General features: G+C 34.2%; 1 protein-coding gene across 1 annotated transcript; it reads right to left on the bottom strand.

The window, feature by feature from the left end:
* Nucleotides 1-2,884: 2,884 nt before the first annotated feature.
* On the bottom strand, nucleotides 2,885-5,892 carry LOC132064828 (uncharacterized). Its single transcript, XM_059457953.1, has 3 exons — nucleotides 5,153-5,892; nucleotides 4,278-4,625; nucleotides 2,885-4,188 (listed from the first exon to the last, which is right to left on the bottom strand). The coding sequence occupies exons 1-3, from the start codon at nucleotides 5,621-5,623 to the stop codon at nucleotides 3,565-3,567; spliced, it is 1,443 nt and encodes a 480-aa protein (XP_059313936.1). The 5' UTR covers nucleotides 5,624-5,892; the 3' UTR covers nucleotides 2,885-3,564.
* Nucleotides 5,893-10,531: the final 4,639 nt, after the last annotated feature.

Here is a 10,531-nt window from a genome sequence, read left to right on the forward strand (position 1 = left end):
AAAATAATATATGTTTAATGTATAGTACATATTATGGTTCTAAATTAACATTGGAATCTAACACTGTCATCCTAGCAAAGGACGAGAAGATATGGGACTTACTGTTAAAATCTTAAAAGAATGAATACTAATTGCCCCTCCCCGTAGAAATGCTAGAATCCTGCGAAGCATCTACATTTAATTCTGTTAAAACACTAAAAAAAAAAATTGCAAATAATGTTTTTATGAAGTTTTATAAATTGGGATACAACGACAAATAAGCACAAGAGGACAAGTAAAGAAGAAGAAAGCCTTCAGATACAGTGTGAAAGCAAAGACCATAATGTATATTGAATTTGATGGGTCCAGTGAATTGAATAGGCTTGACTGCTCCCAATTTAGTGCAAGGAAGAGAAACTGTTTTTTGACTGTTGAAAAGGTCGCCTTTAATAGTTTGGCTTTCTCATGTTTTACCGTTATGATTGGTCCAAAATACGCCCTTCACTAAAGATATTTCTGCTCAATTTTGCATGCTTTGAGGACACATTTGAACCTGTCTCATTTATTAATAAGCTAATTAGGCTAATTGGATCTCCAGTTAAATTAAACGCATACTTCCACTATTGAACCGTAAAGGAATGAGTGAGCTAAACTATTAATGAAAGGCATATTTGCTCAATTTCTCTTACTATAATGCATATTTGGCCCTTTTCAGTAAAATATATGAGATTTCTTTAACTTTGACTAGAATTTCGAATTTGATTGTCGAGCTTTGAAAATGAAGAAACTATTGGCAAGAAGCGATTTTCCATTAAATGAACCCTATTCGACGCAAATCCAAATTGGTTGAACTAGTGAGCTTTGAATGTTCAATGGGAAAAAAAAAAAAAAGGGAAGATTGTATCTTTCCTTTCTAAGGTCAAGTCTGATATGAATGCAAGTAGAGTCAGTGGTTTAGATCCTCACCACCCAATCATGCAATGGTTGTTACTGAGCCTACTAAATGTGACATGGACCACACCATGATTGAACCATTTCACATTAATTAGGTGATGAGCCCACCATCAAATAAAAGAGCCGTATTAGTAGTAGTAGCAATGATAATGAGTTATAAGCAAAATTCCATCTAATTTACTGTATCGTGTCGTATTATTCATGGAGCTGCACTGCTTACCCAAAGTTGTGAATGAATACAAGTACGATTTCAATCAAGACTCTTGAATGCCAAATTAGTTGAATAGTACCATACAAGTCATCTGTAAGCATCCTAGTCTTATCAAAGTGAAATTTTGTTCTTATGCAGCAATCCAAGTACTATTCCAATTAATTCACACATATAAATTGGATCATTATAGCCTTAATTCGTTTGCTTGGAACTCTCTCAAGTAGGGCTGGGCATAAATACCGACAATTGAAAAATCGGACCGAACCGAACCGAACTTCAAGAAACTGAAACCGAAAGAACCGAACCGAACTAGTTTGGTTCGGTGTTTAATCACCTTTAAAAAACCAAAACCGAAATATTTAGAATCAACTTTGATGAAACCGAAGAAATTTATACATTACTCAAAAAAATTAAAATAGTCGGACTCGGTAAGTTTAAGCCCCAAAAAACCCAATTGTAATAAGCTCTCTTTGCTTTTGTATCCTAATTTTAAAACCGGTTGAGAAAATCAAATATCCTTAACAAAGAAAGGGTGGTAAGATGTGTGTCTTTAGGATTAATGTATGTCCTTTTTTATGTGTTTTTAAATTAATTCTTCTTGTATGTATATAACACCTAGTAATCCTATATTATGGTTATGATTTTCTGTTCTTGTATGTCCTGTTTGTTTGATTTTGATTTTAATTTATTAGTTTTATGTTTTGTTGCTTTTGAGAATAGAATAAATGTAAATGAAATCGCTTCTAATATCATATCAAAAAAATCGAATTGAAAAAATCGAAACCGAACCGAATCAAACTTCAAAAAACCGAAATCGAAAGAATCGAACCGAACTAGTTTGGTTCGGTGTCCACCTTCAAAAAATCAAACCGAAATAGCCAAATCAAAATTTGATAAAATCGAATCGAAGAACCGAACGCTCCCCCAACTCTCAAGTTTGAGAGTGACATTACTTCGAGGAACACTTGCTGTGGTAAAGAAGTTGGAGTAGTGGAGAACATCATCATGACAGAGAAACTTCCCTCCATAGACAGCTAGCTAGCAGCAAAGTAGCAAGCATTGGTTTTTGTTTTTAAAAAAAAAAAAAAAAAAAAAAAAAAAAAAACTAACATCGAAGTTGATGAAAGTGAAAATGGCAGGTGAGGGGGCATGGTTTATCTGTAGAAAAAGGAAGGGTGTTACTATGGGGGAACAAAGCGCCTGAACAAAGGAGAAGATAATACTCCAGTACTAGGAGAAAAGAAAAATCGGTGGGAAGTGATGAGGATATCACGTGGGTTGGTAAAGTTTGTGTTTTTAACCCTTTCTCTTTCATGCTTCTCTACCTTGTCTGTACCATATAGCCCTACCAACAGCTTTTACTTTCTCACTTTATTTCCTTTTTTTCCAATTCAATGTGTTTAATCTAAAAAGTCATGCATTCAAGCCATTTAAACAGAAATACCGGGCAAGTCCGGGTACAAAAGACCTAATGTGATCGCGCATAACAACAGCTTTGTGCACGGCCCTTTAATTCATTTTATTCCAGCACTAGATGCTCTTCTTTGAGCAGAATCCAGCATCTCAACTGTCAAAGACAAATTATTACTTATCTTCACATACACAAGCAATAGACGGAATGCATACAAGAGCAAGGCATCAGCATTATGTCATGAAGGAAGTACATGATTTCAGATAAACCCATAAGGTATTAACTGAGAGATGCTTTCATCTGTGCATCCGCAGGTAATCCATACCAGATGGGCAAAGATTCTGTTTTTATTTTATTGGCTGTATTTACCAAACCAACAAAAAACTGAGAGTAGTATCTGAAACCAACAAACAAGATCCAATCTGGTTAACAGCAGATCAAACAAATTTACAACTTTCTTCATCTGCTTATCCCTCCTTGCTACTTTGACTTCAACCTAAGCTCCGGAGAAATCCTATTCTCCTGACACACAAACAAACAACTCCTTCAACTAAAAAAAAGAAAAGGAACATGTCATATGGAAGTGATAAAATGGAAAAACTAAAGATACTGCTGTCAACCCCCCATCTAGCAGTGACTCTAACGGCAACAGCCGTATACAATAGGCTGAGAAAAATGACTATTATCACCTAAAAAGGTCAATGACTCGATCTTTCCCGACCTAGACTTATGGAAGGTAAACTAAAAATTAACCTCCAATGCTCCATTCTTCACCAGGAAAATTGAGCTCCAACGCTTTAGTTGGATTCTGTTTTCAAGAGTATAAAAATTCATCCAGGCTCGGGAAGAACCTGAGAATCATTATGCTCTATTTACAGATAAAGATGTAGACAACAATCAACTATTTATAACTCAATTAATTAGCTCCTAAAATAACTTCTATTGTGTTAGTCCATCAGCGACCCCCTCTTTCCGTATAAACAATTGACCAGCGTCTGTTCCTAGTAGGTTAGATTTCCACCTTCCAGACCACATTATCCATGCTGCTATCATGAGTTTTCTCTAGCGCTGCAACCTTAGCCCGGTGACTGGCAAGTGAAATTGCACTCTTTCCCCTTTCATCTTGAGGCAGCTCACATGCTTCGCTTATCGACCCAGATCTTAGATCAGCTGGTGGGATAAAGCAGTCTACTGATAATCCCGGAACATTAAACGCAACTTCTTCAATTGTCCAAGCTTCTTCCATCCTGGTTTTGGTATGACTCATCGCCATCTCCCCAAACCGGAAAAGTGTGACTACAGATCGCCCGGAATGGGCAATCATGATACCTTCAACAGGGCGGTAATCATCTAAGAATGAGTTGATCGTCGTCTCCCAGTAAACTGCATCTCCACCGTTAGATTGGATCCTGGTGAGATGTGAATCCTCCATGTGAACAAGAAGACCAGTCTTCTGGCTGAAGTAGCCAAACAAGACATGCCTTATGATCTCCGCTGGTCCTTCACTTCTTGCCTTCAACGTATGCGGATCAGCGCAGAGCTTCAGAATGAAACAATCCTCTCCATTGATCTTCTTCTCTCCAATGCATCTCGCGTTGGTAAACATACTGGCAGTAGATCTTGGATCAAGACCCTGTAGAAAACAGTAAGATCACATTCTGAGACTAATTAAACTAGTTATATAACAATGGCAATGAAGTGAAATCTTGCATATATTTTCACCTGAAGGGCTCGTCGTAGTGGTCGAACAGGCCCTTTTGCAGTATGCGCACCAAGCCAAGGTGTATGTCTCCATACAAGCTTGCCATTGCAGCCCGCGTGGACTTTGCTACCACCAACCGCAAGCTCGACATACCACATGTCAGGATTCATTTGCCAGAGTACAAATCCACCAGACTCAGCACCTCTAGCAGAATTCCTACTCTTAACGACCTTTGTCGGGGTTTCAAATTCGGAAGCTAACATCTTCACTTTTCCCATAGCATAGGCATTCTTAATTGAGCCCTGAAGCTTTTGCCCACCTGATGCAGCAGTATATTGCTGCAATATGTACTGAGCAGATGAAGTTTCCTGCAAAAATTACAATAACGAGAATCAACCCCCGTTTTAAACATTCCACAGCATCACAGAAAAACCACAATGTTAGCGAGTAACACGAAAAATAACAAAGAGACCACATAAAAATAGACCGTCTAAACACCTTTTACACTTCAGTAAATATTCCTTGAAAAGAAAAATGTAGAAAACCATTAAACACGCACTCCAGTTCATACAAAATCGACAAGTAAACAACTAAAATGTGCAACCAAAAGGACCCGTTAAGACAACACTTCATTACTTGGTCCCAGCAAATTAAAAACAATGTGCCAAAATTGTCAAATGACCCATTAAACTTAAAATACTCAAAACAATTAATCAAAATCAAAGTAGTGGTATCTGTCAAAAATTAATACACACTCAAAATCAATCAATGCAAGAGGGACCCGGTTATATATCACTGCTAACTTCTCAAAATAAAATTTAGGTACTTATTAAAAAAAAAAAGGAACAAGTGTACCTAAAAATTTTCAGCTTCAGCTAACTAAAATGAGACTTACGATGGGAGTGTCTTTTATGCTGAGATGAGGCAAAGGATCACTGGTGCTAACGTGCACCGGGGCAAGTGGTGCACCCATTACTCCAAGCAATAATCTCAGATCAGACCTCCTAGCATACGCACTCGATGCAACCGAAGGTGTCCTAGAAAGCTGTCCTTTCACCCAATGTCCTAAACCCGATCCGACCCGCTTCGAATCCCCGACATCTCCACCATCCGGATCCGGACCTTCCATTAACGGCGTTAACGTTTCTCCTAACGGTCTTAAACTCCCTGATCTTGAAATCAACTGCTCATTATTATTTTCACCAAAATGACTGCTGCTATTCTTCTTGTTATTGTTATTTCTTCGTAGGAAACTTGTAATGGGTGACCCACTTCTTGCTGGACTTTTTGCCCTTGACCTTACTGGTGATAACCCACGTACTACTTCATCCTTTAACGCTGAGAAGAAACCTTGTTTTCTCTCCATTTTTTTCAAGAAAACAAAACCCCAAACACTTGCTTCCACTATAAAACAATATTTTTACCAATTTTCAGTGGCAGAAACAACAATAACAAGACTTCAGGGTAGTCATTAAAAATTTCAGCTCATAAAAGTGCATCAACAACACAAAAAAAAATAAAAAAAATCTGGGGTTTAGAGAGAAGAGTGCAAAAGTAGTGAAAATGGTAGCAGAGATTATAGAGGGAAAACAACCTTTATCCAATTTTCAGAGGCTAAAACAACAATAACGAGACTTAAAGGCAGTCCACTGATGAAATTTTCAGCTCAAAATACCCTCATACAGGAAAATACAAACAAGAAAGTAGAATGAAGTTAGTGGGTTTAGAGGGAAGAGATATAGCAGATATTATAGAGTGAGGAAGAAACTGAAAGGGGTGAGTGGAAGTTGAGAAGAAAAAGGAGGTTAAAGAGGAAAGAGAGAGAGAGGAGGGATTGGTTTGAGAGTGACAGTGTGAATAGGACTCTAGAGGAAAAAGAAAATAAAAAGGATAAATCATTAAAGCAATATTGCTGCTTCTCTTTCTTTAGCCATAAGTGGGAATTGATGTTGAGTTGAGCAATTCACTTCACGCGCTTTACTTACTCACTGCAGGCCCTGCTCTACCCTCCAACCTTTAAACTTTTGATTAATTAATTAGGGGCATGTGTTTGGAAGAATTTTTCATGTTAAGGTTGGTCGAAATTTTTTGAAAATATATTCTCTACAAAAATAAGTTCCTTCAAAATAAAAAAAAATAATTTCCTAATAAAAGTGGTATTAAAAACAAGTTCATAGTGACATTTCACAATAATTGTCTCTCCTCCTCCCTCTCGTAAGTCATAGCGTTAGTGGCGGATTGAGGATTTTTATTCAGGGGGTTCGAAAAATACAACAAAAATTAAACCTTTTGCATTTGTTCAGGTATTCAAAAGTTAATATATGTACATAAACATAGAAAATCTAAGTTATATATACACTATAATTTTTTACCGAGAGTGTTTGGGTGAACACCCTCTGCACTCTCTAAATCCGCCCCCGAATAGCGCCTGTCACCTCTATTCCCAATTTTTATTTAGGATGCGTTTGGTCATAATATTATTAACTTTTTTTAAAATAATTTTCACTTTATTTAAATATTCGTGTTTGGCCATGAAAATTTTAAATTTAAAAAACAATTGATAATTCATTTCTCTACTCACTATTCACTTTTGAAGTTGTATTTAAGTAAATTCAAGCATGAACATAAGTACTTCAAATATTTTGTAAAAAGTATAACCAAACACAACTTCGTCTTCAACTCCAATTACATAAATTTTAAATAAAATAAAAAATTATTGAAAATTATTGACAAACGCCTTAATATTACACACAAATGTCTTTTCAAATAATATTTTCTATTTACTTATAAAATATCAAAAAGAAAATAAAATGTCACTTATTTTTAACGGAAAATACCAAACAAACCCTAGTGGTTTCACTTTATCATGATATTATATTATGTATATGTACTTATGAAATTGGGTGACAGGCTTGTTTATTTAATTAAATATTATGGTACTAAGATTTACAGAGGAGTACACTGTAAATTTGTGAAGTAGTAACTAATCCAGGTTATTTCGCCTTTACCACATGACATCTAGCGCGTGGCTTACAACCCGAGCGGGATTTCTGGAATATTTCTCATTAACTCTGGTATGCATTGAAGTTAAGAAGTTAAAAGTCCCAGTAAACAAGGTAAGAAATGTCCTTAAATTCTTTATTCCTTTTTCTCCTATTGATAAAAACGTGATACTCTTTACTTGGATGAATGATGATCTTTTTGTAAAAACTCATAAAAGAACTCTAATATTGTCAATTTAAAAAATTAAAACCAAACAAAACTACTAAAAGCCCTAAGTTTCAGTTTCGCCTTTTGGTTTGCTTTGGTGCATCCAATGGGCATATTGATCGTTAGTATACGTTTGTTTTAAAATAAAAGATTGGTTTGCTTTGGTGCATCCAATGGGCATATTGATCGTTAGTACATGTTTGTTTTAAAATAAAAGAGTAATATTTTCTACGTTTAAGACTTTGAAAATAAATTATAAATATTTGTGTTTCGATAAATCATCTCATTAAAAGTAAAATTAAAAGTTTAAAATTGAATTATTTACTTTCTCCGTCTCAATTTATGAAGACTTTTTTTTTTTAATTAAACTAATTTCATATGTGTGTACTTAGTAATAGTTTAATTTTAAATATCTCATTTTACTCTTGATGAGATTATTTATAGCCAGAGAAATTTCTTTTGCTTATTATAGATCACAAGTTTAAAAACAAAAACTTTTTTCTCTTAAACTTTGTGTCTACTCAAACACCTTCACATAAATTAGAACGGAGACAATACTAAATATAGGAAATGTCTTTCTTTGGGTGCTGATAAAAATGAAAGAATGTCAAATAAATTGAAACAAACAGAGTGTGATAATTTGAAGATTTGCTGTGTATTCTCTCTCTATACCCAAATAAAAATTATAAATGATCAAAATAACATTGGTATACATAGTCATTACCTACTTCAAATAAAGAATCTTCAGTAAATATTTTACAAAATCCATGTGCTATTTTAATGTTATAGTTCAACAATTTCTAACAATTAATGTAAAATCATTATAATTATTAATCCATTTTGCAGTCGCTCATCTACGAAAAAAAATGAGACAAGTATGTTTAACTTTTTCTTTAACCAACAGTTAACCGAAAATAACAAATCCACCCAAGTAACAGCAAAATAAGGGATAGTTCACGCAGCTTTTAAAAAGGTCATTTACGCAAACCTAGTGCAAAGATATAAAAGCCAAATACAGAGAGTTGGAAAAATTAAAGAATTAACCATTAAACCCGTAAGTTATAAGAATATCACCAACAGTTCAAAATATTACTGATGTACCAAAATGAAAAAGGTCAACATATCTTTTCCTATTTTTTACAAAAGCTTTTGACTAGTTGGTTTTGTAGCTAGTAGTTATGCATTTGAATTTTGATTACTTGTTCTCTTGTGTGTTTCTCCTATTTTGTCTAGACAAAGTTATAGTCACATCATATATATAGGGCATTGTTTATAGCCAATCCTATAAAGATACTGATCATGTTGGACTTAAGATCTTCGTTTCGTTCTTTAGATTGCTAAAAAAAAAAAGTAGAATTTGCATGTGAGCTATGTTCACTTAACGAATTACAATATGCATTTACAGCCAACACCGCTCTCCGATCCAAATTAAGATGTTTCCATCACGAGCTTATATCCAAATAAGAATAAACTTTCGGACATGATAGGTATAGTCAGTTGTCAATATATTCTGGTAACCTAACCTTGTACAACTAGCCAAATAAATGGCCTATGAATAAATTAAGATTCTTCTTACAAATTAAAGTTTACGACTATGAGGTGTGATGAAACTACATAACTTACTCTTATTATTTTGAGAATTACTACTTATTAGAAGTTTGAAAAAATGCTTTGAAAGAGTAATAGTTTGTGTTTGACTGCGTAGATATTTAAACTTTAAAAAAATGTGATGTTTGAAAGCTAAAATTATGTTTGGACGTGTATTTAATTTGAACAAAAGTAAAAAATAAAAATAAAAATGTGAGTGGAAGTTTTCTTATAAAATTTCAAATTGTACCCTCCTTTTATTGGTATGTTGCGAGATCTACATTCTGCACTATTTAAATTGCGACTTGAACTAAACAATTTGAGCTTTAGTTTGAACAATTAAAAAGACGTCACATTCTTGGGACTTCTTTTCTTAAGCTAAAACATTGGACTCGACATATCTATTTTATTTTCAATCAAGTGATATCTTTGAACTAACGTTAATTATACACTTGGTCAAAGCTTTTTGAACTATGTAAGAGACTGGGTCCTACTACAGCTAAGTGCTAAATTTTTAAATACTGTTTACAAAACTAACTAACTAGGATTACAACTGATAATGATAAGTTAAATATAGTGGCCCATGTGAAGTGGTCTGGGCCCAGTTAAAAGAAATCTGAACTTGCAATCAGACAACTTTTGACCATTTCATGATTCTCTTTTCTCTTATGAAATTATTTTACCACTACTTGAGATTTTAATATATATTCTTTGCTTTGGTTTTTTGTTTGAACTCAAACTAAGATATGGTCACAGCACTCGATATCCAGCGCAAATGCTTATGTCTCACTAATACATGCATTAACAACAATTAATTTAAGGGATTTGTGATGTGTAATCTCACGTCATAGCCAAAAACTCCCGAACTTTAGGGGCCCAAATAACGCGTTCATTAACTTTATTCCTTAATTTCATTTGCATACAGCTAATGTAGCATTTTTATTTTGCGCCACCAAAGTGTGACATCCACCATCTTCCCATCAAACATTGAACTTTACTTTTTATGTTTTTTACTTACCTTTTTTGCTCCGAAAAGGACAATTTGCGCCTCATGCAACTTCTTGCTTAAAGGGTGCAATATTCAGTATGTTCCTTCTTTTAGTAGTTTATTTAATGTGTTCAAATTTAAACGGGTTGGATCATCATGACATGTTTGCTAATTGAATTCGTAACGACTCATTAATTATTAGGTCAAAGTGTTAAAATAGTATGATCGAATGAGTCAAAATGCAAACCCAAATATACAAAATCAAATTTGATGTTTGATAATGTAAATTTGGAGTTCATTTAAGAAAAATGCAATAGTTATTTTATGTTTTTTTTAAAAAAAAAAAGAATTATGAGTCAATGTTTGACAATTTTTGACCTACAAACTTCGGACGAATTGAATCCTAACACATCTATTATTTTAACCTATTTTTATCCGTTTAAATTTTAAGGAACCGCCTATTTTCCTCCTCTATTCTCTATCGTAGTG

This window comes from Lycium ferocissimum, chromosome 7 (genome assembly GCF_029784015.1).
Source record: "Lycium ferocissimum isolate CSIRO_LF1 chromosome 7, AGI_CSIRO_Lferr_CH_V1, whole genome shotgun sequence".
Classification (NCBI taxonomy): Eukaryota; Viridiplantae; Streptophyta; class Magnoliopsida; order Solanales; family Solanaceae; genus Lycium; species Lycium ferocissimum.

What these genes read in the sequence shown, in the direction of transcription:
- LOC132064828 (XM_059457953.1), bottom strand. Translation starts at nt 5,623, where the DNA reads ATGGAGAGAAAACAAGGTTTCTTCTCAGCGTTAAAGGATGAAGTAGTA. An exon ending in GCATAAAAGACACTCCCATC is followed by an intron (nt 4,626 to 5,152) that starts GTAAGTCTCATT and finishes TAATTTTTGCAG; the next exon opens with GAAACTTCATCTGCTCAGTA. An exon ending in CACTACGACGAGCCCTTCAG is followed by an intron (nt 4,189 to 4,277) that starts GTGAAAATATAT and finishes TGTTTTCTACAG; the next exon opens with GGTCTTGATCCAAGATCTAC.